Source organism: Melozone crissalis, unplaced genomic scaffold (assembly GCF_028551555.1).
Source record: "Melozone crissalis strain CALT ecotype California unplaced genomic scaffold, PUWL_Pcris_2 ptg000061l_1, whole genome shotgun sequence".
NCBI lineage: Eukaryota > Metazoa > Chordata > Aves > Passeriformes > Passerellidae > Melozone > Melozone crissalis.
Genome location: NW_026535839.1, coordinates 17,987,478 through 18,011,304, shown reverse-complemented (window position 1 = coordinate 18,011,304; position 23,827 = coordinate 17,987,478). Strand labels below are relative to the sequence as shown.

Below are 23,827 nucleotides of genomic sequence, written 5' to 3'. Positions count from 1 at the left end.
TATGACAGCCCTTCTAAAGCCCTATGGAGCCAAATGAGACGCAGTAAGCATATATCTCCTACTTCCTACCCCTGTTTTGCTTCTCTGTGTCTGTCCTTTGTTTCCTCCCACATTTATTTCCTCCATAATGGAAGACTGTGATTGTATTAAAAGTGACTCTGCACACAGGACATGCCGTGGTTGCACTGTTCCCTTCAGCAGGATGCAATCCAGCGGGGTGTACTCTGGAGCTGCAGTTTGTGAGCTGCTCATTGCCCTGAGGGCAGGGCTTTGGGTGGGTTTGACCAGCAGCCATGTCCTCCTGTGGGCATTACAGGTAAACATCATTCACTCCCTTCCACTATTGCTGTGTAGGATTCGCCTTCCAGCTCCTGGCTGACATCTGGGTCATGCCATAACTTCATTTGAAATTTTGATACTAGTTCCCATTTTCAATCCAACCCAAACAAATGCCTCATTTGCATTTTTGCAGCTCTTGAGGCTGAGGTGTCTGATCAGTTCATGATGCCTCTCTCTGCCAGGGACACCAGCAGCTGCACTTGGTGGGATTTCTCTGCTGCTCCACAGATCCCTGGGTGTATCTTCCCATAGCTGCCACTCTTCCTACCCTAAGGGCCACCCTCAGCAGTAATTACTTTGTAAAGATAATAAGGAATTAACCAAACCAAATGTTAGAAAATGAAATAAACACTGTTTGTTCTCTGGTTCCTTGTGAGACTTTAAGGGGAGTAAATCACAGAATCACAGAATATCCGTCTTCCCTCATATGCTAAGCTGCGCTTCAGTTTATTTCTGTACCTTGTTTTCACACACAATTTAACTATATTGAATTTTAGTCAGCCTGTGGCACCCCACCTGAAACACCTCAGTGGACAACCTGCTCTAAAGTTAAGAGGACAGTAGGGGATCATAACCTGATGAAACCACGTGTATCCTGTGGAACTGCATCTGCTGTTTGCAAAGGGCCCAGCCTCATGGAAGAGTGAGGAAGGGGAATCTTTCACAGGGTAAGTTTAATTTTCCCATTGTGACAGTTATTCTTCAGTTTGTCTCATTTTCAGCAACACCATTTAATGTTGTTCCTTTGTCAATGTGAATGAAGGTAACATGACTACAAGTTACGCATTACAAATCAGTGGAGAGATAAGAGTACCAAGAGCCTACACGCTTTTATTTTTGCAGAGTAAGTGTTCAGGTAAGTGTGAGATCAGCACTCAAGGGACCTGACTGTTGCAGATCAGCCCCGGGACACGACGGCCTGGAATGTGTGGATGGTGAGCCCAGCCCAGGGCCGCTGATGGGCTCCCACCGCTGAGGCAAACAAGTCTTTCCAGGACTGGTATCCTGGAAAGATAGAACATATGAAATAATCCCGTGACTTTAAGGTTTGTTGTGACAGATTTCCCCGTGTGCCAATTCACATTAAAAAGTGGTTTGCTTCCATCACATCAGCTGAAAAGGAGGTTCCCACAGTGTTGTTGTCCCTAGCCTTCAGACCCAGCGGCACAGGGAGCAGTAGCTCAGGGTGGGTGCTCATCCTAACGTGTTGTTGTTCATGCACAGAAAGGGACCTGCTTTCGTTCATTTATTATTTTAGTCAAAGATGACATCAACAACCAGTTGCCGTCACAGAGCGAGGAGGGCACGTTCCACTGCAGCACGGCTCTCCGGCTGCAAGCCCTGAGCCAGGCCCGGGGCTGTCCCCACGTGTGCTGCGGCCCTGGAGCGGAACGCTGCGATCCCCACCCGTGGCTCTGCCGCAGGTGTGATGGGGCCCTGGAGCGGAACGCTGCGATCCCCGCGGCGCCGGGGCGGCCCCGGCTCCATCGCGGCGGCCCCAGGACCGGGCGGGCCCCGGCCCCCTCACACGGCCCCGGGCCCCGCGCCGCCCCCTGGCGGCCCGCCCGGCCCCGCGCGCGACCACCGTCAGCGTGTGCGCGTGCGCAGGGGCGGCGCGGAGGACTGAGGGACGGGCGCGCGGCTCTCGCGAGAGCACGAGGCTATATCAGCGAGTGGGCGGGCACGGGGCTTCCTTTAGTGCGCGTCCGCCCGCAGCGCAGCATCCTCCCTCGGTCGTGCCTCAACCCCGCGATGGAGGACAGCGCCATGGACATGGAGAGCATGGGCCCACTGCGTCCGCAGACTTTCCTCTTCGGTAACGCTCGCCGCGCCACGTTCTCCCGGGACCCGCTGGCCCCGTCGCCCCCGCAGGCCCCGCGGCCGAGCGCCGTGCGGGTGCCGCGCAGGGCCGCGGCCTGTGCCGGCCGAGCGCCGCCCCTCCGCGCGCGGGGAAGGGCCGGGGGGGTCTCGGTCGGGCCGGGGGCGCGCAGCGGCCGTTCCCGCGCGCTCGCACGTGGCGCGCGGCCCGCACGTGGCGGGGCCCGTCCCGCTTTGTCCCCGCTTTGTTCCTGGTGCCTCCCGCCGTTCATAAGGACGCGGCGCCCCGGCGGCGCCCGCCGAGCACATGGCAGCGCGGCCGGGGGCGGAGCACGTGGAGCGCCGCGGCCGCGCGCGCCTCGCTGCCCGTAGCCCCGGGGCAGGCCCGGCCGCCCACGGAGCGGAGCTGCCGTGGCCCGGGGCACCGCGGCGGGCGGGGATGGTTTGATTGAAAGTGCTAGGCTCGAGCGGGCCGCGCGGGGAGCGGCGTGCTCGGCTGCAGGCCGCGCTCTCTGGGGTTTTCCTCTCCCCACGTGTTCGCTCCGTGCGTGCCTGGAGTGTACCGCTACTTCCCTGCGAGAACGAGGCCTGGAAGCAGCGAGCTGCCAAGTAACGGGTTAGCAAATACTTCTGGCTTCAGTGAAACAGAAAGCTTATAATTAAATTGTTTTCTTACAGGCTGCGAGCTTAAAGCGGATAAAGAGTTTCAGTTTAAAGTAGATGATGAAGAAAATGAACATCAGTTATCTCTGAGAACGGCAAGTAGTGTTTAGCTTTTCCGTTTGAAATGTAGTGGTGTGCTGTGATGTTGGGTTTTTTACGTGTTATTTACTTCTCCAGTTATAATACCGGTGATAATTGTTACATAAATCTGTTTAAAATAACTATCTCTTACTGGCAGTGGAGCATATTCTGTTATTTCAGGTATTTTCTGCATTGAAAATGTTTCTCCACTGATGTTTCATTGTAGACAGCAAGTAAATGCAAGGCTGGAAAAGGTTAAAAATCAACTTCCAGTGGGTTAATAAGAATATGCGAAATGGAATTAAATGCTAAACTATGCACTGAGGCATCCCTAAGGCAAACAGTGCTGATGCTACAGGAGCAGAGGGGGAGGGATCGACTTGTGAGAGTCATACATAGGCACACTCTTGTGGATTACTAGGAACTTGAATCTTAAAAATCATTTCAGTATGTTCACAAGCATAGCTGGGATTCTTTTTCTTTCCTAGAAGCGATAATAAGTAAATCCATAGAAGAGAGCAGAAACTTTATGTTTTGATTTATTGTCCTTGGGTTGCCCTCTCCAAGGATTAACTGGGAAACCCTGTCTTTCATTCAGATAATCCATCTGACAGACTCCCAGGGAATTCCTGGATGGGTCCTTAAGTCTTTCTGGTGCCACACAAGTCAGACACAATATTTCAAGGCTTTTGTTCTCGACTGAGCCTGTTTTTTTTGAATAGCAAAACAGTAATGTTCCCCATCCTAACAGGCAAGAAATTGAAGAGTTATAGCATCTTTGTGGTGTGTTGCTGTCTTTATTTAAATGCAAGGAAATGCTTTTACTTTTATACCTGGAAACAAGAGAGTCTTTGAAGTGTAGACTAATTGCTACAGAAGAATTGCTTCCTGGAGGTCACTTGCATAACAAGTACCTCCAAACATTTCGTGCTGTTACTTAAAACACTTCTGTCTTGGCTATGTGAATCATGTGTTTTTCATCCTTGTATATTATGAAAACTACAGCCTGGACTTGACAATGAGTAATTTGTTTTTAATTAAAATTCTTTTGATAGAAGAGTATAGCAATGTTTAGGGCAAGTCCACATGCAGACTTCTGTCTGAATGTTTGTTACGCAGTTACTGATACTTAAATTGTATTGTTTTACTCAAAGTTCTTTTTCTAATTATATTTTCAAAATTACCTGTAGCATGTCTTGTGATGTTGTACTCTAAAGGATGAAGTAAAAATTCACACCACTGCTTTGTTGTTAGGCTTGTGGGGGGAATGAAGTCTTATGTCAGTAACCTCTTCTAGAATTAAAAGGGGTGATGCACGGGAGAAATAGAATTAACATACCAAAGGACAAACTGGGGAATATTTAAGAGACTTTAAGACTTGAAAGGTGTGGGACATGGTTAAAACAAAAAATACCTTTTTGAGTAGAGGAAGGATTTAAAGAAAAGGTGTAAATGCAGCAAATACCTGGGGGCTGCTCTGTGCTCCCAGATCTGGGTCTTTACACCACCAAGTGTGGTGGGGGACTTGGGCATGAGCAAGATGGGGAGAAAAGGGAGCAAAGAGGGAAGGAGGAGGATAGATGCAGGAGGTAAAAGTGCCATGAATTCTTGTAAATGTCTTAGTAATGGCAGCTAAGAACGGGGATGGTCAATCCTTCATGACCTATTTGGTGTGCATCCCTTCAGTGTAGAAATTAAAGCACGTGCTTGGATGCTTGACAAACACGAGAAATAAATAAAAAGTGCTATAGTATTGAACTGGGGCAAATGACAGGACACGGTCTAAAATTTGTGTCCCACAAAATAAATAGCTGAGCAATTCAGTGTTGTTGACAACACATTTGAGAGGTGAGATCAGAGCTGCAGTTTCACCTCTTTGCATTGCTAATAACAAAATTTGCCAGAAGTAGTGAATCCAATGTTCTATTTTCCAGCCTTCAGTCTGATACCTCTTAAGTGTGGACCATTACAGCCTCATTAAAGCTCTTCAGCTCTGGAAGAATAGAAACTTCTGTGCCTCTGCCTGAAGTGTTCACACCCACATCTCCCCTGGGGGTTGGAAAGCTTTCTTTGTTTAGGGAAGGAAGCACAAAGCCTTGTGCACTGCTGTTGAGAAGAGTTGCAGTACGAAGTATTTGTGGTTTTCACATCTCCTGCATGTACCCCTGTTAGAGGGGCCCAAGGTTCAGTGGAGTTTCAGGCCTGACCACTGTCTGTCACTCATTGTCTCCTTGCAGAGTTTGACTCTTCAGAAAGTGCCAGACTCAGAGTAAGGGATCCAGGTACTTCAGTTTAGAAATGCCTTGGGACAGCAGTTCCTAGTCTCTGGTGAATTACAGCAAAAGGCATGTGCATAAATCACAGTATTCAACTAAGCTGCTGTTAAAATCCTCAGGGAATGTCAAGTAAGCAAAAGATGCACAGTGTGGTAAAGAGAAGCAGTTGGCAGATAAAATGTGGCAAGAGGGGGAAAGCTATAGGTGTGATTCTGCAGAGAAGATAATGTGTTTATACTTCTCTCCTTGGACCAGCTGTAGAGCTGACTGAACTTGCCACTGCTCCTTTTTGGTGCAGTGATCCAGCAGCAAGTGACCTGATTTCACTGTCATCAGAACATGCCTGGAGGTGCCCCTTGGAAGTTTCAGTGTTGTGGAGAAAGGGTGTCAGCTTAGGATGGAGTCTGATGGAATAATTTGTAGTCAGAAATGCAAATTTCAGTATTTAATGATGCAGAACAGTGAATGGAGTTTAGAAGATTTAAAATATTTGGGATGCTCAGACTGTGTCCTGTTCTTGACTTCACAGGTTACTTTAGGTGCTGGAGCCAAAGATGAATTACACATTGTAGAAGCAGAAGCACTGGACTATGAAGGCAACCCTACAAAAGTAGTACTGGCATCTCTGAAAATGTCAGTGCAGCCTACAGTAAGTGCAGAAACTTCAAAAATCTACTGTAAATTTGGTCTCTAGTGAGAAAAAAAGTTAAAAATGGCTTGAGTCAGCTGAATTTTAGTGAAACTAAACAGTGTGTTCAGAGAAGTGTCTGTTTTACTGCATGTAGTAAATACATCTTTTTTGTGCCTGGTAGAGTACTTGAGTCATGTGGAGATAACAGACTTGTTCAAATGACATATTTTTAAGCAACAGCAATTATTCATGCCATCTATAGATAGACAAGTCCAGGCATATGCAAGCAGATGCATCTTCAGGTTGTGTTGCTTTTTGTAAACCTGGGATGGGAGCAATTAATTTTTCTCCAGGTCCCAAGCTCTAATGCCACTCTGAAGATGATTGCTCCTCTCTGAAGGGCACCTTGTTGTCATTTCTGCTATCTGGAATGTAGTTTGCCTCAGCTGCTGATTGTGTACTACTACACAATGCTGGGGCAGGTGGGATGGATGATGTTCAAATGGACATTGCTGCTGAGTAAAAACAAATTGGTGTGCTTTGACTGGGATAAGCAATGAGTGTAGTAAACCCCTGTGTGTGGCTTATTGACACTGAGCTGACCTTTTAACACTGGCAGAATACTCCTTTGAAAGGGAACTTGGAGTAACTTAGCCATGGAGTCTCCAGCTGTTGATGCTGTTTCCACTGGGGTGGAATGTCTGTGAAATACACTTTGCCTGGAATATGTGACTGAATAGCAATGCTTTGTCTCCCAGGTTTCATTGGGTGGCTTCGAGATCACACCCCCAGTGGTGCTGAGGTTGAAATGTGGCTCAGGGCCCGTGTACGTCAGTGGGCAGCACCTCGTGGGTATGTATGGCTGCTCCCTGCTGTGGCCTGGCAGCACCTGCAGAACCAGCAGTGCCTGTGCTGGTACTGACCCTCTGACTCTAAAGGCACATCCTCAGCATAAAGGGGCTGGAGGGCAGAGGCTGGGAGGAGTGCTTGCATGCCTTTGCTTGCCACTTGGTTTTTGTATGGATAAGAGGCATTTGTCATCCTTGGAATTTCAGTTCTAATTTCTCCCTTAGAAATGAACATTGGTGTCCCACTGTAGGCTTTCTGCTTATCAGCTGGGTGTGAGAAGACTGCCCATGAAATAGTTCTGGTTTTTACCTAAACTAACCCAGGACTAGTCTTCTCCTTTGAGAAAATGTCTTTGACGTTTCTCTACTAATTTTCAAAAATGTCTCCTTAGGATTGGAGAAAACATTATTTTTGACTTTGTGTTGTCTGTTGTGTGTGAAAAGTGTTCTGGCCAGTGTGAGGGATGGTAGTTCCCCTGGTTGGGATTTCCCTGTAGTGGTACCTGCTTCAGTCAGGTGGAAAGCCTCCTAGTCAGAGGTTAGGTCACTAGTGGGAAGCTTCCTGATACCAGTTCAGCACCTCAGCCAGACCAAACCTACTCAGTTATGGGTAATGCTCTTTGTTTCTTACTAGCAGTCTTGCGTTATATTGTTAAGTGAGGTGAGGTTTTTACACTTTGCCTTTGCTTTATCAGCATTAGATGAAGAACCAGAATCAGATGAGGAGGAAGATGATGCAAAAATTGTTAATGCTTCAACAAAGAGACCAGCAAGTGGAGGAGCTAAACCACCACAGGTATATGGACTTGCAGTCACTTTGTTCACAGCATTTTCTTCTAGTTTGGTATTAGTGCTGCCTCTAGGAGGAAGTAGTTAAATGCCTTGCTGTTATGAGTGGGACAGGGTTATTTTGTACTAAATTACAGAAGGTCCCAAAATTTTAAAGGGGTAGATAGAATGGCTGCTTTAGTGGAAATTCTGTCTCCTGTAATAACTGCACGTTCTGGTATAAACATCAGTGTACTGCAAGAGTTGATGCTGATTAAAGCACTGGACTTTCCTAACAAGGAAAGGTTCCTAGGCTCAGAGCATATGCAGTGAACTAGTCAATAGCTTTGGACTTGGCAGCTGTAAGTTCCTGGGTTTAGCTAAATTGATGGAAAGTAGCCTTGTACTTGTGCCATAGTTGTTTTGTATGGCAGTTGCTCTTTATTACCAGAAAATGGTATCAACACTTAACAGACTTTCTTTCTTAAAGAAAAAACTAAAATTAGCAGAAGATGATGAGGATGATGATGAAGATGAGGATGACGATGATGAGTATGTATTCCTGTTTTGATAATGTGTTTTAAAATACAGGGCTGACTTTCAGAACATGAATTGTGTGACACAACTGGATGCTAAGTGAAAAAGCTGCTGTATCTTGACTGGGGAAAAGGCATCCTTGTCTTATCTCTACAAAGCTATGTAAATTAATGTTCTTCAGATATGTTATACTGGGCTTCCTGTTACTCATTAACTTCTAAAGGTAGTAGTGGATGTCCCTAGGATATATCCCTTCAGTATTGAAGGGAAGGGAGTGCATTTAACTGCTTCAAAGGTAGTGCTTGCCCTAGCACTTAGCCATGTGTTAAGGTATAAAGTAAACTTGAAAAGATTGCTTGCTTCCTTCATGAATAAAACATTTTATTGGGAGGGAGGGGGAAGATCAATTCTTAACGTGGATCTTGAGTTATGGTGAGTGACTTCCTTTTTAATTGTAGTGATGAGGATGACTTAGAGGATGATGAGGAAGAAATTAAAGCACCAGTAAAGAAAGTAAGTGGCTAATCCTGTGATACTATAGTAATCCAGCAGGTAGTCCCTTAAATCAGTGAGCTTTATCACAGCTCTCTGGAATGTGTGAATGGGGGATGCACTAGGTTTAGCTCAGCCTGTGTGAAGAAATTGTAATAGGGTGTGAAAACACTTCAGTGTGAATGCACCCATCCAGTCCATGTTCTATTTCCTTGACTGCAAAGGGGTGGCTGGGTCTTACCAGCACAGGGATGCAGCTGTCAGACTGGTGTGGGCCTGGATGGCTGTTAAACAGCAAATGAAATCCTGCTCGAAGGGGGTTGTGCTTCGCAGTTCTAGTCCTGCAGGCTGTGGAAAGGAGCTGTCAGCGACTTCAGACCCAAAGGCTGTGAAGGTGTGAGCCTCGGGCCGGGTTCACTGCGGCGGGGACGGGCCGGGAGTGAGTGCTGTTCCCTCGGCCCTCGGGGGCCACCTGGCGGTGCTGTGAGCGCACTGCAGGGCAGCTGCACCGCGCGGGGGGGAGGCGTTTGCTTGTTCTCACACTTGTGTACTTCAGCTTGAATTTTTATGTTCATACCTACTGTTTAAAACCAGATATTTATAGTTTTACTTCCCCATGTGCTGTGCCCTCCCTACTGAATTGCCATAAGAGACAGTGCACAGTGGCCTGGTAGTGAGTCTGAAACGCAGATTCCAGCCATGTGAGGTGATCTGGGGTGACTGAACCAAACGGTCCTGATTGATACAGGAATTGTAGACTCTGTGTCTTAGATATGCATGTGGTATCATGTCCCATGCACATCCCAGACAGTATTTCTGGATGAAATGCCAAATTGAGATAATGGTTGTGTTACAGAAAAAAGACAGCACTGAATGATGTAACAGAACTTGTTCCTGGGTGTGTTGCTGTTCTGCAGGAGGAGGTTTTCCTTTGGGTTCCTGTAACATGCTGTCTTGAGTTTACTTGCAGTTTGTTTGACAGATAAACTTGTGTGCTTGCCTTTCAGCCTGCTCGTGAGGTTGCAGGGAAAAATATGCAGAAAGCAAAGCAGAATGGAAAAGACTCTAAGCCATCCACACCAGCATCTAAATCAAAAGTGAGTGAAAACAATTGAGTAAAACAAAGCTTTATTCTACTGAGGAAGCTAGTTTTTTGCCTAATGGTAACTTCAAACAACATACTAACATCCAAATTAGGTTTTTAGATCTTAATATGAAGCATGGTGAAGGTACTGTTCACTGCTTCATGTTTTCTGTGAAATTCTTCAGTGATCAGTATGTACCTACAACAGTCTGGATCGGAAATCAGACATGCTGTCCCTTGGGAATACTGGTAATTCTTTGAAACGCTAAATCTATTGGTTTTGTGCAGCACCTAGTACAAGAGGGTGACTGCCAAATGTGTTTCCACTGGAGAACACTGGAGGCTGTTTTCCAGTGGAAACACAGGAAAAAGGGCTCCCATGACAATGACCCACTGCAGGACTGGCAGTTTCCTTCCTTGCTAATGCTGTGTGATTGTGTCCTGATGCCTTGTGCAGCTTCTCCTTGCTGCATGTACTCTGACATGCCATGAGGGTTCACACAGACATGAGCATGGCAGGACAACATGTGAGAAGCACTGCAGGTATGCCTTTTAAAGCATGACCTAATCTGGCTGCAGATGTGGAGGAAAATCTGAATCACTAAAAATTTTGGCTATTTTTGGTTTCATTTCTATTCAAAGAACTGTGGAGGCACCTGCCCAGAAGCATGAGACACCAGCTGTGCTAACTCTAATAACTCCAGATTTGAAAATCCTGATTTTTCATACTTCTAAAGAATGTGAGGGAAGCATAAATTTAGGTTTTGTGACTGTCTAAAAACTGCATGGACTATCAGTGTGATAGCAAGTTTTATAAAATTTATCTTCTATTCTCTGTAACTTTTATGTGCAAGTTACTAATGAAATAATTTTCAGACTCCAGATTCCAAGAAGGATAAAACTCTAACTCCAAAAACACCAAAAGTCCCTCTGTCATTAGAGGAGATCAAAGCAAAAATGCAAGCATCTATAGATAAGGTGAGTGTTTGGGAATGAAGTTTCTCAGCCTTTCTTTTACACTTCCACCGATGAGAAGAATTGGATGTTTCAGTAAATGGTTATGATGTTGCTGATTCCTGTTACTATGAGTGGGTGTTGATGTTGAAGCTCAGAGAAATGAAAACACATTTGCAGGGAAAAGCCTCTACTCATGAGAAACAAAACCAATTTGTTTGTATTTTTCCAGTAGTGCTGATTAGTTTGGTATTTCTTGGTGAACTGTCTCTGTTCAAATTTTAAAAAACCTCTTTGGCTATACTTACTGTTAAGATGACTTAAATAGTGCACATGCAGTTTGGGTTGCTAAAGTAAAGTGGAGTGAGTTCTTCACGTGGTTGGAATGCTTTGGTCTTGAAGCAGTATCCTGATGCTTGTAAGGCTCAGTAACTTCCAGAAGAGGGAGATAGGTGCTTGTGGTATGAGTTAAAGCACTGCTGCAGACCTGAAAGCTTTTGCTTTCTGCAGGGATCTGGGCTTTAGTCCCTTCAGTGGATGCTTCACCCTTCTAAGGTGTGGGGCCAGTCACTTGCTCTGGGTGTTAGCAGGTGTCAGTAGTGTTATTAGCAGCTAATTAAGTATAAAATAGACAATCCAGTTGCAGGCTGGTTGGGTGTAGCAGGTGATTCTTTACCTCCTGAGCCAGGGTTGAGGTGTGTGTGCCAGCCAGGGCTGTGTTCTGAGCATCCCTGTGCTTGGAGCAGATGGGAGTGAGGGCCTGCCTCTTGGCTAGCTCACAAGTGCTGAAGTGAGTGCTAGGAAGCATTGCTGGTTTGCTGATGGGGTTTTTTAATTCAAGATAACACATTTCTTAAACCCATAAAATGGCAAACAAAGGTCACCTAAAGAATTAGGATCATCTTCTGCTTAGATCCATTAGTGTTTTGGGGCTGCTTTTTTCCAGGAATGCAAAATGAGACCACAAGTGTTTAAATAGAGGGTGGATGCAGAATGAGCAGTGACAGGCTGTGATGAGGATGGAAATGCAGAGCCTGGCCTGTGAGCCTGGTGTGATGGATGGTGGGTCACAGTAAGCCAGGGAGCTGCTGTGCTGTAGGAATGACTCAGGGGCCATGGTGAGTGGTGCTTGTGCAGGGTGAGCACAAGGGCCTGAGCTGCTCACAGTAGACACGTGCAGAGGGAAGCATGCAGAGCAGATAACTGGCAAAAAGAGCTCTAAAATAAATTACCTGGTGCTGAAGAGTGCTTCTACAGAGAATGCTGTCCAGCAGGGAGCAGCTAAGTGTGCTGTCCTAATTGACATGCAATATTTCAATTGATTCACCTGAGAAATTGGGAAGTATTTATTTTGGGACATGGAAAAGAAATCAGTGTCTCCTAAAATAGCATGCTGTGTTATTTTCCCTGGAGATACTAGGAGACAAGATGATAAACCTGTATGTATGATTTAGGAACTGAATCTGCATTGTACATTTGAGCATGTGCAAACACAGTTCCAGGGATTACAAGGAAGTTTCCAGAACAGTTCTTTAATCTAATACAAGGCACGTATTAGTGAGTTTTAAAAGATAGGTGGGAGGTCAGTTCATGTTCTGCTTTAGAGAGCTGAAGTTAAAAATCTGCCTGTGAAGGGTGGTCTGAGGTTGTGTGTTGCAGTAAGAGTCCATAAATAAAGAATTTATTGTAATTTACCCGAGTAGCATGGGACTGTTTACTACAAACAATGATTTTAAGTGGTGAACACTGTTATGTTTTTGAGCATCAGCAAAGAATCTTACACAGCAATTCAGTTTGTAGCCACTTCTGTCAGAAATAGCTGAGCATGGTAGAAAAACAAACTTCCTAAAATGGTTTAAAACAGACTGGTGTGGGAAGTTGCCAGGTGAGTTCCAACTCTATGTATTGCAAAGGGTTTTCAGCATCATATGTTGAAAGCAGTAAGTGACCTGCAGACCCTAAAGCTTGTTGTTTTTTCCAAATAGGGTACTACCCTTCCTAAGCTGGAGCCCAAATTTGCCAACTATGTTAAGAATTGCTTCAGGACGGAGGACCAGAAGGTAACAGGATTCATCACAGCTTGATAAAGTCCAAAAACTCTTATAACCTTGGGGATTCTTTTCCACTTTTTAATCTTTACAAGCTTTGGACTGTTTTAAAGGGTTGCAAACCACAAACAATACTTCAGGTTAAATATATGGGAATGGTTTTAAGGGTTTTAGTTGGCTAAGATGGGAAAGCTAATATTTTATTACATTTTTCCAGCTTTTATATGGTTGGTAAATTATCTCTTGCTTACTAAACCCACAGAATTTTCCTTTTGGCACCATATTGGCTAAGGAAATGAGCTGTGGTTTCCCTTGCTGCTGAATTTGGCCACCTCAGCCAGTCTGGTGCTCAGCCCTTTGTTGGGGAGGCTGTCTGGGACAGCAGAGCTGTTTTGTGATGGAGATTATGGCATTCTTGCCACATTCTCTCCCAGAATCAACAGAGCTCTTGAAGAGAGCACAAGCCAAATTGTGATATCAGGAAGCAAGTTTCTGAATTAGTTATTACTTAACACAGGCTAAGCTGAAAATGTGTCTTAGATTTCCCTATCAAAATTCCACCAAGTCAGTTTTGCAGTGACAGAATTGCTTATGCTTTCCTGCTTCCCTCAGTGGTTTGGTGTAAACTTGTCTGATGGACAAATTGATATGTTCCTGAAGGAATGTTGAAAAGCATCAGCCTCAGCTGCTGGACCTGCTGTGGCATTAGCCAGGGTGGGCAGAGTTCAGCCAGTGTTTGCCTCACTGATCCACACCCATCCTCCCAGTCAACCTGCACTGAATTCTTACTATTGTGACCTAGTGTGAATAATTATCTTCTAGCAGAAGGATCCAGTGTCATGCTTTCAACTTGATTTTCTCTGAAAGGAATGTACTTTTGTTGCAATTTCTTGTCAGTATTTTATGAAATAAGTGGTGATAGTAAACTAAAAATAATTTTTAAAAATGGATTTCAATTTCTAACTTTCTGTGTACACTTCCAGGTCATTCAAGCTCTCTGGCAGTGGAGACAGACTCTGTAAGAAAAGAAAACAGTTTAAACAGTTCGTTAAAATCTGCAGTCTTACTTCTGTAACCATTATTTGGCTGTTCTTTTTACAAATACTGAAAGAGCTTTCCCTCCTGTGTCTGATAAATGTCATCCAGATTACCTTGCCAAGAATGTGTTGTCCAAAATGCCTGTTTAGTTTTTAAAGACAGGACTCCACCCTCAGCTTCATTTTAAGTATGTATGGAATGTTTTGATAAGGCATGGTGGTGGTCAGACAAATGGAAATGGCGGGGAGACTAAATGTATGTGAAAAAAATAAAATTTAGTATTTTGATACAGTACTATTGTTTCTTTTTTTATGAATGAGGGTGATCTGCATACTGAACCCAGAGATAATTGGGCTTGAAAGTTCTCTGAGGAACTACCTTTGAGTATTTTAGCTGCTTCTCTTTAGCAAGTACACATAAACTATCCTGTGTTGTCAGCTTCAAAAGCAACTCCAGTTCCATGAGCTTTGGAGCTATGGAGCAATGATTGGGAAGAAGACTGAAGTGGCAAGGGGGCTTTATTCTTGTCTGAAAGTGACCACTAATTATATAATTGCCTAAAACAGCCCTTCCTGCATCTCAGTTTCTGACCTGCTTCACTGCACTTTGGTTTATGGTTTCTCTCTAACTACTGGGTTTATAGGGCCTGGAACTGCACTTGTAAAATGCAATACTTTTGATCTGGGATTTGCTGGCTGTGCCATTCCTCTGAGGAGCTGCAGAGTCTGAGGCTGCCTCCCATAATGATTCCTGTGAGGATTTTGTGGAGAGAAGAATTAGCTTCAATGCTGTAGGGTGTGCCTAGAGAGCTCACTGAGCGAGTTCAGAGCCTGTGGATAAATTCCTGGGAATGCTGAGACTGATCTCCAACAAATCCAAAAGCTTAGATGAGCAGGAAATCCTCTCTGGCCTTCACTTGATGCTCAGAGCCAGAGTTCAGATTTTGGGCCATTGTTACATGAAGTGAAAACATCAGTGTTTGTAAGGGCTTTCAGGTGAAGGGAAGCAGGGATGTCTGTGCCTTGAGGATGAGACTCAAAGCTGTCTGCTGTCACTTCCAATGCATGACTGTTCCACCTTGTGTCCAGTAACTGCAGTCATGGAGACTGGAGGAATACTCAGAAAACATTCAAACACTTCAATGGTAACTATCAAACTCCTTTAATCCTTGCTGTGTTTGGGAATTAACACAACTGACTTGTGTTCTCATGGCAGAAAACCCCTAACTTGAGTAAAACAGGTTGAGTTTTTCCCACTTGAAGGACTTGGGACACTTGGGTCTTGCAGCAAGTGGCTTTGCAAGACATGTGAACACACACTAGGTTGTGCTGATTGGGCATGGGGTCTGTTCTACTGAGCATTCTTTACAAGTTGTTTAGGTAGCATAGATAATTTGGTTTGCCACTGAATTTATTTTTTGATGTTTGCTGTTATAAAACCCTTAGTTCCTGTAGTTGAGATGCTGGGTGCAGTGGAAAGCAGTGCAAGTCTCCAGAAGCAAATAGTTCTTTTGGGGAAAGTAAAGCCAAGGGAAGTGCATGGTAGACAAGCAAAACTGCAAGTCTTGTGTCAAAGATTCGTTTAAGCATGAGTATAATTGCAGCATGTGAAATGGCAGAGTATAACAGTTTGAAATGCCTGTTTTGGTGGGGTTATGTCAATAGATGATGTCATATTCACAAGTGAGAGCAGATTTCCCTGGTGAAACAGCTAATGGCACAGACAGGCTTATTTAAGCAAAATTGCCCTCAATTTTGGCTGAAAGAAGTGAAAATTGTACAGTAATTTCAGCAAGAAATTGCTAGCCAGTAAAATACTCTGATTGCTAAAGTTTTAAGAGAAGCCAGGGTGTTGTCTGTCTGTAGGTGACTGACCAAAGCAGGTCTGGGGTGCAGCCTTGCTCTGCAGAAGCGTTGTGGGGGAAAGGCAGAGCCTGTATGGGCAGCTCTGAAGGAAATCACTGCTGTGCTGGTGCTGAGGTACAATGAAGGTCAAGTTGTCAGCTGCTGTTGAACCTCCTGAGGCAGCTTTGAGGCACCCTGGTGGCAGAACAATAATTTCACTTGGCCCTGGTTGGGTCCCACACTGTTCTCTGCCAGTTCATGGGGAGTTAGGGGTGGTCACTGGCCCACTTCTGCCTGTGGGGCCTTTTCCCTACCTCTGCTGTTGTGCTGCTCACATCTCCAAAGCCTGGCTCCTTTTGGGACTGGCTATCTGGTGATGCAGCTGTATCCTCTTGGATGTTCACATGCAGCTGCCAGTTCTTTCACTTTGAACTGAGCCCCAAAGTTTGATTTTAAAATAAGCTCAGATATGAAAATACCTGTTGAAGAGAAAAGACTAATAACAGATGTGGGTTTTTCAAGTACTGCTTTTGACTTCTGCAGAGTTGAAACATGTTCTTGCCATGGCAATGATGGCAGCAAAGCCGTAGTGTTTTGATAGCTGTGTTGGGGGTTCTGAGCCTCTGTGTGATCCTGGTCCTTGAGGATGGCTTATTTGAGAGCGTGGAGCTCTGCAGCCAGATGCATTGCTATTTCCTAGCACTGTGATGGGAAAACAACAGGATGATGAAATGCCTCTCCAGGTAGTGGTGCCTTCGCCTTTCCTTTGTACATGAATTGCCCTTCCTGTTGCAGATCCTCTCTGTTCCAGCTTTTTTCATATTTCATTTCCTTCTGCAAGTGTTTCATTCCCTACAGTGAACAGGTAGCTGGTGTCCCCCTGTGTGGGACAAAGGGCAGGCCACCCAGCTGAGTGGGGGTGTGTGCTGCAGATAGAGCTGCTCCATACAGATCTCTCTTGGCATCTCTCTCCAGAAGGGGTGATAACAGAAGGGCACCATCCTGTTGGGAGCTCTCAGTCTGTGCCTGATTCCTAAGGGTGTTCAAGAGAAATGTTTGTGGCCGCCTTGGGTCTCTCCTGGGGTTCTCTTTGCTCCTGTGGTCCAGCAGACCTGCCAGAATGGCTTTCCAGAGTCCAGGGGCTGTGAGGAGTGCAAGGCTCTTTGCCTGTGCTCAGCAATGGTTGCAGCCTTTGGAGAGAAGCAATTCAGGCCTGGCTGGCAGCAGGGTGGGAGTGTGTGTGGGCTGAGGTAATGGCAAACAGGGCAGGATGGGTGGCGGTTCTGGGCTCCTTGCCACCCAGACGGTCCCTCAGGGGCTGAGTTCATGCTCCTACCCAGGTACCCCAAGCCATGTCCTGTCTCTTTTGCATGTGCATTACTGATTAGCAGCCAAACTCTCAACTTTTCCTTCCTTCTCTGTGCAACCACCACCTAGATCCTTATTCCTCTCGCTGTTTTCCCAAAAGGGCGTTAAAGACTGGATCCTGCTTAGAAATGTCAGATAAAGCTACAAAAGAATGGGGTGGTTTGGAGCTCAGTGTTGGATGGAGCACAGTGCCTTTATTCCTGCCCTTGGCTAGTGGGCAGTAGTTTCTGGCAAGCAACAGCAAGTGCAATTGATTGTGTTGAGTGAGGTTTGGAGGTTTTGTGATCTGGTATTTATTAAGGATTGCCTTGTCTGAGCCTGGTTCTCAATGTGAACACAGAGAGCTGAGTGTGTGTGATGGGATGCAGGAAAAGTGATGCTGGATTTGCAGGTGTGCCTCAAGGGCCTGACTTGTCCTCAGTTTGCAGGTAGCACAGGGAACACCCTTCCTGGCTGCTCACTGGCTTACCTGCATGGACACTGTTGGGAACAATTCTGTGTTGTGGATGTGGATCAGCTCTTCAGTGACTGGCCTTTGCATTGTCTTACATAAATGAATTTTAAGCAGTGTCTAATTGGGACCAAGTAAATCAATCAAATATATCAAATGTTAATTAAGATGTGTGCTGTGGGGACCACATGTATGGCCTGCATCCAGTTGTATGAAGATGACTTTTGCTCTTCTCCTTTCTTCAAAAACTTCTCTTCTTCCACCACTTCTGTCACCTCTCCCTGACCAAGCCATAAGAGCCTTTATGGGAAAAGGATCCTGGGAGAAAACAAGCAAGAAAGGGCAATGAATAAAACAAGGGGGGAAAGGTGGCCAAAGGTCAAAAGTGAGAATGTGAAAAGTGAAGGCCCTGCGAGGGATGCTCAGCAGGGCACCTCTGACAGTGCCAACCCTCACTGAGCTGGCCATGCCAGCGCCCTGTGCTGCTGCCTGGAGCCTTGTCCAGGACAAGGGCATGGCCACCGCCCTGCTCGTACTGCAGATGGCAAAGAGAAGGAGCAGAGCTGGGCTCTCAGAGCTGATGCGCCTGATTGACCTCAAGTGATTACACTGGTACTAGAAATAGCCTTTGAAAGCAATTGAAGGCAATTTTGTTAGAAGGGTCCTGGAGTCTTACTCAACCAATTGCTGGGGGCCTGAAGCCTGCTGAGCCTCATCCAATTCTGTTGACTTACTGTATTTAAGAGAAAACAGTTTTTCTTGCCTGTTTTCAAATTAAGCCTTAGGTTTTACATTGGTTATGGTTTTTCTTAATGAGTAATAATGGCAGGGAGAGTTAAAGATGTATTGTAGCTGTTGAGGTATTTGGCATTTCACCACTGCAGCCACCTTTATCTGTGCCTGTTCATGAAACTTTTCCCACCGTTCCTTACATTTGTCCCAAAGCTTGTAATTGTGCTGTTTTCCCAGGAATGTCCTTGATGAAAGGCTCCTAGCAGCCCTTATCGTGCTATTTTGAGGCATTGAATGTTATCTGGGCACTGCTTGGAGTGGTGGAAAGCTGTTCCCTGGGTGTAAATGTGTGTGAGGACACCAACAACAGTGCACAGCTACAGCTAATAAGTAAAGCTTCCAATTTAATAATAAGGCCACCTCTGGTGTTTAGGCCATTCTTCCCCGTTTCTTAAATATTTTTCCCATACTTCCAAGCCTTTCCTTCCAATTTTCTACATGGAAAATAGATTTTAATTCAGTAATTGTAGCTAAGGGCAATAACGTGTAATTGGACCACTGAGTGCAGGGCCCTCAGCCAGTCCTTGTGATCTCCAGAGAGCACAGATCAGGGAGATTGGGGGATCTTGGCTTCATTTTTAGGGTCTTGAATTAGGACAGATGCTTCTACTTGTTCCCTCTGACTTCATGGTTCTAAATAGTCCTTTCCAACTCCTTCCTAGTTCTACATCTTGCCACAACCTTCTTGCTTAGTCCTTCACTGCTCTTCAGACTTTTCAGTCTTCTGATCCTTTTCAGTTCCTCCTCCAGTCTGTTGGAGCAGCATGGCCTTTCCCTGATCTCTGGGAAAAGCTTGGACACCATGGCAAACATGGTGCTCCTGCATGCATCTGTGCCCTGTCTGGGTTGCTTGGCAGTGTCCCTGAGAGCCCAGCTGTGGCTGGTGCCTCATTGTGCCCATGGTGGAGAATGCTGATAAGAGCCCTGCTGCTGTACCTCCTCTGCTTGCAGGAGATGTTTGTGCATGCCCCAGGAGAATGGGACTTCCAGAGATGTCTCTTTACTGATCTGTGACATTGCAGAAAAATGGCATTTTCCAATATTTTTTGTGTAAATCCATCCAGATGACATTTTCTAAATCCATCCTCTGATGCAAAGTGTGGCTGCAGTTCCTCTTCAGAAAGATCAGGAGAAACACAGGTTTTCCAGCGATGTTTGCAGAACCTGAGCCCACCCTGAGTTCCTCCAGGGTCACTTGTGTCACCTCTGGGGCTGGTGACACAGGGCATTGAGAGGTGTGTGATGTCAGCAGGCATCAGCCCTGCAGTGTCCCTGCCAGCTGTGGGGACAGGGGTGCCCATGCACACGGTGTGAGGTCCTGCCTGGGGCAGAGGGCAGGAGCCCAGGGCGGTGCTGTGGGGAGGGATGGGTCATCCCACAGACAGGGCTTGAGCTGGGGACTTGCTGGAGACAGCCTGATTCAGAAGACTTCAGTCAAAGAGGTTTATGTTTAAGAGCTGTTGAGCTGAAAAGCTCTAAGTTAAGGAAATATTAAGTTTTGAAGCTTAACAGCTTGTGATTTTTTAAATTTTTTTTTTTTGGGGGGGAAAAGTGAAACCATAGAGGAATATAAATCCAAGGAGCAAAGCCCTCAGATTTAATGCAGTGCAAAGGCTGAGAAGTGGAATTTCCCACTGGTTTGTGTAGGGTTGTCTGCAGAGGTTGGCCTGTTCTTGCCTCCCTTCAAAAGCAGCTGTGTGATGCTTTCAGAGGGGAGCTGCCATGCTCCTGGACACTGGGACCAAGGCAGGCCCATGTCTGTGTCCCCCCTGTGCCAGACACTGGGCTGGGGGACACAGGCTGGGGCAGGCTCTAGCTGAGGGGCCCTGGGCACTGCAGAGGGGCTGGATACCCAGCAGAGCAGGGTGTTGAAGCAACCCACTGGTCTGGCCCTTAGCTTGAGATGTCCATCATTGTCAGGGATTACCCTCATTGCTCTGCTGATAAAACACTGGGATTTGTTTATGAGTACGCTGGAGCTTTTAGAGGAATCTGAGGTTTCAGTCCCCAAATCCCATTGAAAATCCAAGGGGTGTTCCAGTGGAGTAAAACCTTTATAAACTCTGAAACCCTGCCTGCTGGACAATGCCTGCCTCTCTAGGGTTTCTTTTCTCTTAGGAAGTAATGATACACATCAGAATAAGGGCTGTAGCATGCTGGGTTCTCCCTCTGCAAGGGGCCACGAGACATCCCTGTGGCTGAGAGCTGGAAGGGATGCTGCAGTTGCCTCTGTTCCCAAGAAGTCCAAGCTGTGATGGCTGAATCCAAGTCCTGACTGTTCTTCACCATGTTCCTTCTCCAAGACTGTGCCTGAATGTGGTGGAGCTGAGGCTGAAGTCCTGTCCTCCTGGACAGCTCAGGGTCATTTTGAGGTGGCTCTTCTGTCAAATGGCAGTAACTGCACAGCATCCCCTCCTTCCCTGAGTGTCCACACTATGTGGCAGAAGCATTCCTTACCTTGGGATGAAGTTGTCTTTCTGTGTGTGAACTGGATAAAGGCAGAACATGCACCCCAGTCAGTCTGAAAGTTGTCTTTCCTTTTACCAAGGCTTTCAGATTCAGAAAACGTCTTCAGCTGGATTCTCTGTAAGGAAAAGTTTGCTTATAGAACAACACAAGGCTGGAGATGCAGATAACAGGAGCAAACCACACACGGATTTGCTCACTGGCAGCAGGGCTGGGATGTAGAGCTGAACTTGGTCTTTGCACAACATCAGCCCAGGTTTTTGAGTTTAATTTAAATCTTGGTGTGCCAGATGCAGCAGGGCCAGATCCTGGCCATTCCTGCTGGCTTCTCTTTCACATTCCAAAGGGGTATCTGGGGTAGGAAGGCTTCCCATTCAAGCATGCTCTTAAGTCCTTGGCCCCATTGAATGGGCTCCATGCTCTGTGAAATGCCTGCTCCTCGTGGGACATGGACCAGTGGAGCAGGGCGAGGGAAGCTCATTTCACTGGGGGCACCTTCACTGCCCTGCAAGGGAAAGGTCAGGCTGCTCAGACTTTGATTTGAGCTGCTGAAGGGCGCTCACTAATCCAATAAGCCACCGAGGGACTGCAGGACACAGCCTTGATTCAGGCATTTGCAAGGGTGAGTGGAAGGCAGTAACCCCAGGAGCTCCCAGGGTGTCCTGCAGTGCACGCGCCTACCTGGCCCTGTCTTGGTTTATAAAGTGCTGAGAACGTCAGGCTCTCGGGAACTGCTGTGCCAGCCCTCACACCCTGGGCGTGCGGGAAGAAAAATAAACACCCTTAAAGGTTTTCCAGTGGGCAGCAGCTTCTCTGGCTAGATTTGTGCTGGTAATCTGATCACACAGGAGCCTTCAGCAGTGGAGCAACAGGTTTGGCTGTGGAGCTTTTAATATTTTTTATATATATATATATATATACACACACACATACACGCTCGTATATATTCATAACAGCATGCTGCTAAATGATATTTCTGTTTTTTCAGAGACATGTATGAGCTGCCTCTTCTCTATTCTGTGCCCCCTCTGTGTTGTTCAAGACTGGTAGTCTGAAATTCACCCAATATTGGTATTATTCTGCAGGTAACTATTTGGATATTGAAGATTTAGAGGTTTTGTCAGACTACTGAGCACAAAGGATGGATCTATTTTAAAAAGGAACTTTTGTGATTACAAATACGATAATTGAAAGAAGAAAACCCTCATGTGCCCTCTTTAAAACAACCCCTCGTGTTGCCCTGGCAGTTTTTGACATGTCCAAGTCCTTCTGGCCTGTATGAATCCAAGTCCTTGGGGTCATGGCTGTGGGGGCAGCTGTGCTACCAGCACATGGCTCCTCAGCGTGCTCTGGGCCAGCATCACCTGGGATGAGTTTTTCCATGCCTAGCTCACAGCTCTGTTGTAGCTGCTGTAATTTTACGTGCTGTTGGGGCAATTAAGATGATAAATGTTAGCAGCAGCTTTACAAATTCCTTTTTGAGCTGTTCTTCCAGCCAGGTGCAGCAGCCCTGGGCCACCTTGGGTATTGGGTAGAGCCATCAGTGGCCGTCTGTGGAGCTTTTTCTTGGAGGCAAGTGATGGAAAAGCCTGAGGAGCAGTCGAAGCTCATGCTGACAGGTGACTGTGAGGCTTTTGGAGGAGTCACTGCCCCTGGCTTTGCAGAACTCCTGTGTGCGTTGGGCAGCACATACTGGAGTTAGCAAGGTGAGGGGCTGTGGTGGCCATGACCCTGTACCTTTCCTGGGGGCTGAGCAGCACCTACTAGCATAAGATGGCACAGGCTGGGCTTCTGCCACCCAAACTGCTTCTAAGAAATGAGGTACTGGTGATGATTAGGGATATATGGAATATTTTCACATCTAAGTTAAATATTATGATCTTGTGAGTCCCCAAATTCTGAATTGTTTCAGGGTAGGCATCTCGGTGAGCTCAACTTGTAGGGCTCGGGATGGTGGCTCTGATGTTCTTGGCCATGTGTGAAAACAGCTTTCAGCTGTGGCAAGGTGCCATGGGACTGCCAGGACAGGGATGCATGGGGCCTCTGATGTTGGTGACATCAGCAATTGACAGCAGTTTGGGTTTTTGGTTTTTTTTTTTTTAACTTGCAGATCCATAAGACCAGAAGTGTGAAGTCTGTTAGATACATCACAGACATGTGTTAGTGCTGGAAATTTTGTAAGGACTTGCTTTGATCACTGCTTTAAAACTTAAGGTTTTCTGAGCCTCTTGAGCCTGAAACTATGGGCCGAAAAACCCTGTGACTTGATACCTGAAGGCTCCCCAGTGATGAACTCCAGGGATTAAAGATGTTGCTTGATTTGTGGCTGAGAGTGCCGGGGGAGCGAGCACCTCAGTCCCTGCAGAGGTGGGAGCAGCTGGGCCCGACACGCTGCGCTGATGCACGCTGTTATTTGAGTGGAGAATTTGGAAAGCTCGGAGTTCTGAGCTAGGGTTATGTTCTCACTTAATAAGGTGTTAACTGACGCTGGGTGCTCTTTGGAGAGTTCGGCTATGTGTGGAGGTTGACGGTTCCTGGCATCTTGTCTGCTATGAACGAGCTTTCAGACACGAGGAAAGAGTTACCACACGCTATCAGCGTGTGATTTTTTTTTTTTTTTTCCTAAAAAAGCAAACCTCCAAACAAACAAAAAGCCCTCCCCGAAGCTGAGGCGGAGGAAGCCTCTGGGCTTTCCCCGGGGCCGCGGGCGGTGCGGGGCGGCGGCGCGGCCGCTGGAGGGCAGGCGAGCCGTGCGGAGCGGCGGCGGCAGCGCCGCGCTGACCTCGCCGTCCGCGTCCCGCCGGGGAGCGGAGCCGGGCCCACGGAGCGGGCGGCCGCGGCTGTCCCGGCCCGCGAGGCGCCGCTCCGGGGCTGCCGGGCCCCGCTGCCGCCCGCCCGGGGCTCGAGGGCACGGGGCGCGCTCCTGCCCCGTCGGAGGTGAGGGCGCAGCGGCCTCCGGGCAGCCGCGGCCCCCGTGCCGGTGGACGGGGCAGCGGCCGCCGTGCCGGGCGCTCCGAGCCCCTCGCGTCCCGCTCTGTCGGGCCGGGCAGGGCTCGGGGCAGCCCGACCCCCTCCCTCGCTTTCTCTGTGGAAAACGCTTCCCCGGCCGGCGCTGCCCGCGGCCGGGCGGTGCCCCCTCCGCGCAGGCGGTGCCAGCCCCGCTCCGCCCGGGCGGGTCCCGCCTCCCGCTCCGCGCCCCGCGCATCGCTATGCCGCCCGCCCGGAGCGCGCAGCGCGGGGCGCCCGGCGGAGCCCGGAGCGGGGCGCGGCGGCGGCCGAGAGGCTCCATCCGCCCGGCGGGGCTGGCCCGGCCCGGGGGGACGCGGGGG

General features: G+C 47.2%; 1 protein-coding gene across 1 annotated transcript; it reads left to right on the top strand.

The window, feature by feature from the left end:
• The first annotated feature begins 2,025 nt into the window (after positions 1-2,025).
• Positions 2,026-13,871, top strand: NPM1 (nucleophosmin 1). The gene is made up of 11 exons (XM_054288091.1): positions 2,026-2,155; positions 2,836-2,915; positions 5,707-5,826; positions 6,567-6,660; positions 7,352-7,452; positions 7,915-7,976; positions 8,420-8,474; positions 9,461-9,550; positions 10,414-10,515; positions 12,477-12,551; positions 13,523-13,871. Exons 1-11 carry the CDS (start codon positions 2,092-2,094, stop codon positions 13,559-13,561), a joined length of 882 nt encoding a protein of 293 aa, XP_054144066.1. The 5' UTR covers positions 2,026-2,091; the 3' UTR covers positions 13,562-13,871.
• Positions 13,872-23,827: the final 9,956 nt, after the last annotated feature.

Excerpts from the sequence above, each read along its gene's own strand:
- NPM1 (XM_054288091.1), top strand. The coding sequence starts at position 2,092 with ATGGAGGACAGCGCCATGGACATGGAGAGCATGGGCCCACTGCGTCCG. Across the intron at positions 6,661-7,351 it reads CAGTGGGCAGCACCTCGTGG|CATTAGATGAAGAACCAGAA; the intron begins GTATGTATGGCT and ends TTGCTTTATCAG. Across the intron at positions 9,551-10,413 it reads CACCAGCATCTAAATCAAAA|ACTCCAGATTCCAAGAAGGA; the intron begins GTGAGTGAAAAC and ends AATAATTTTCAG.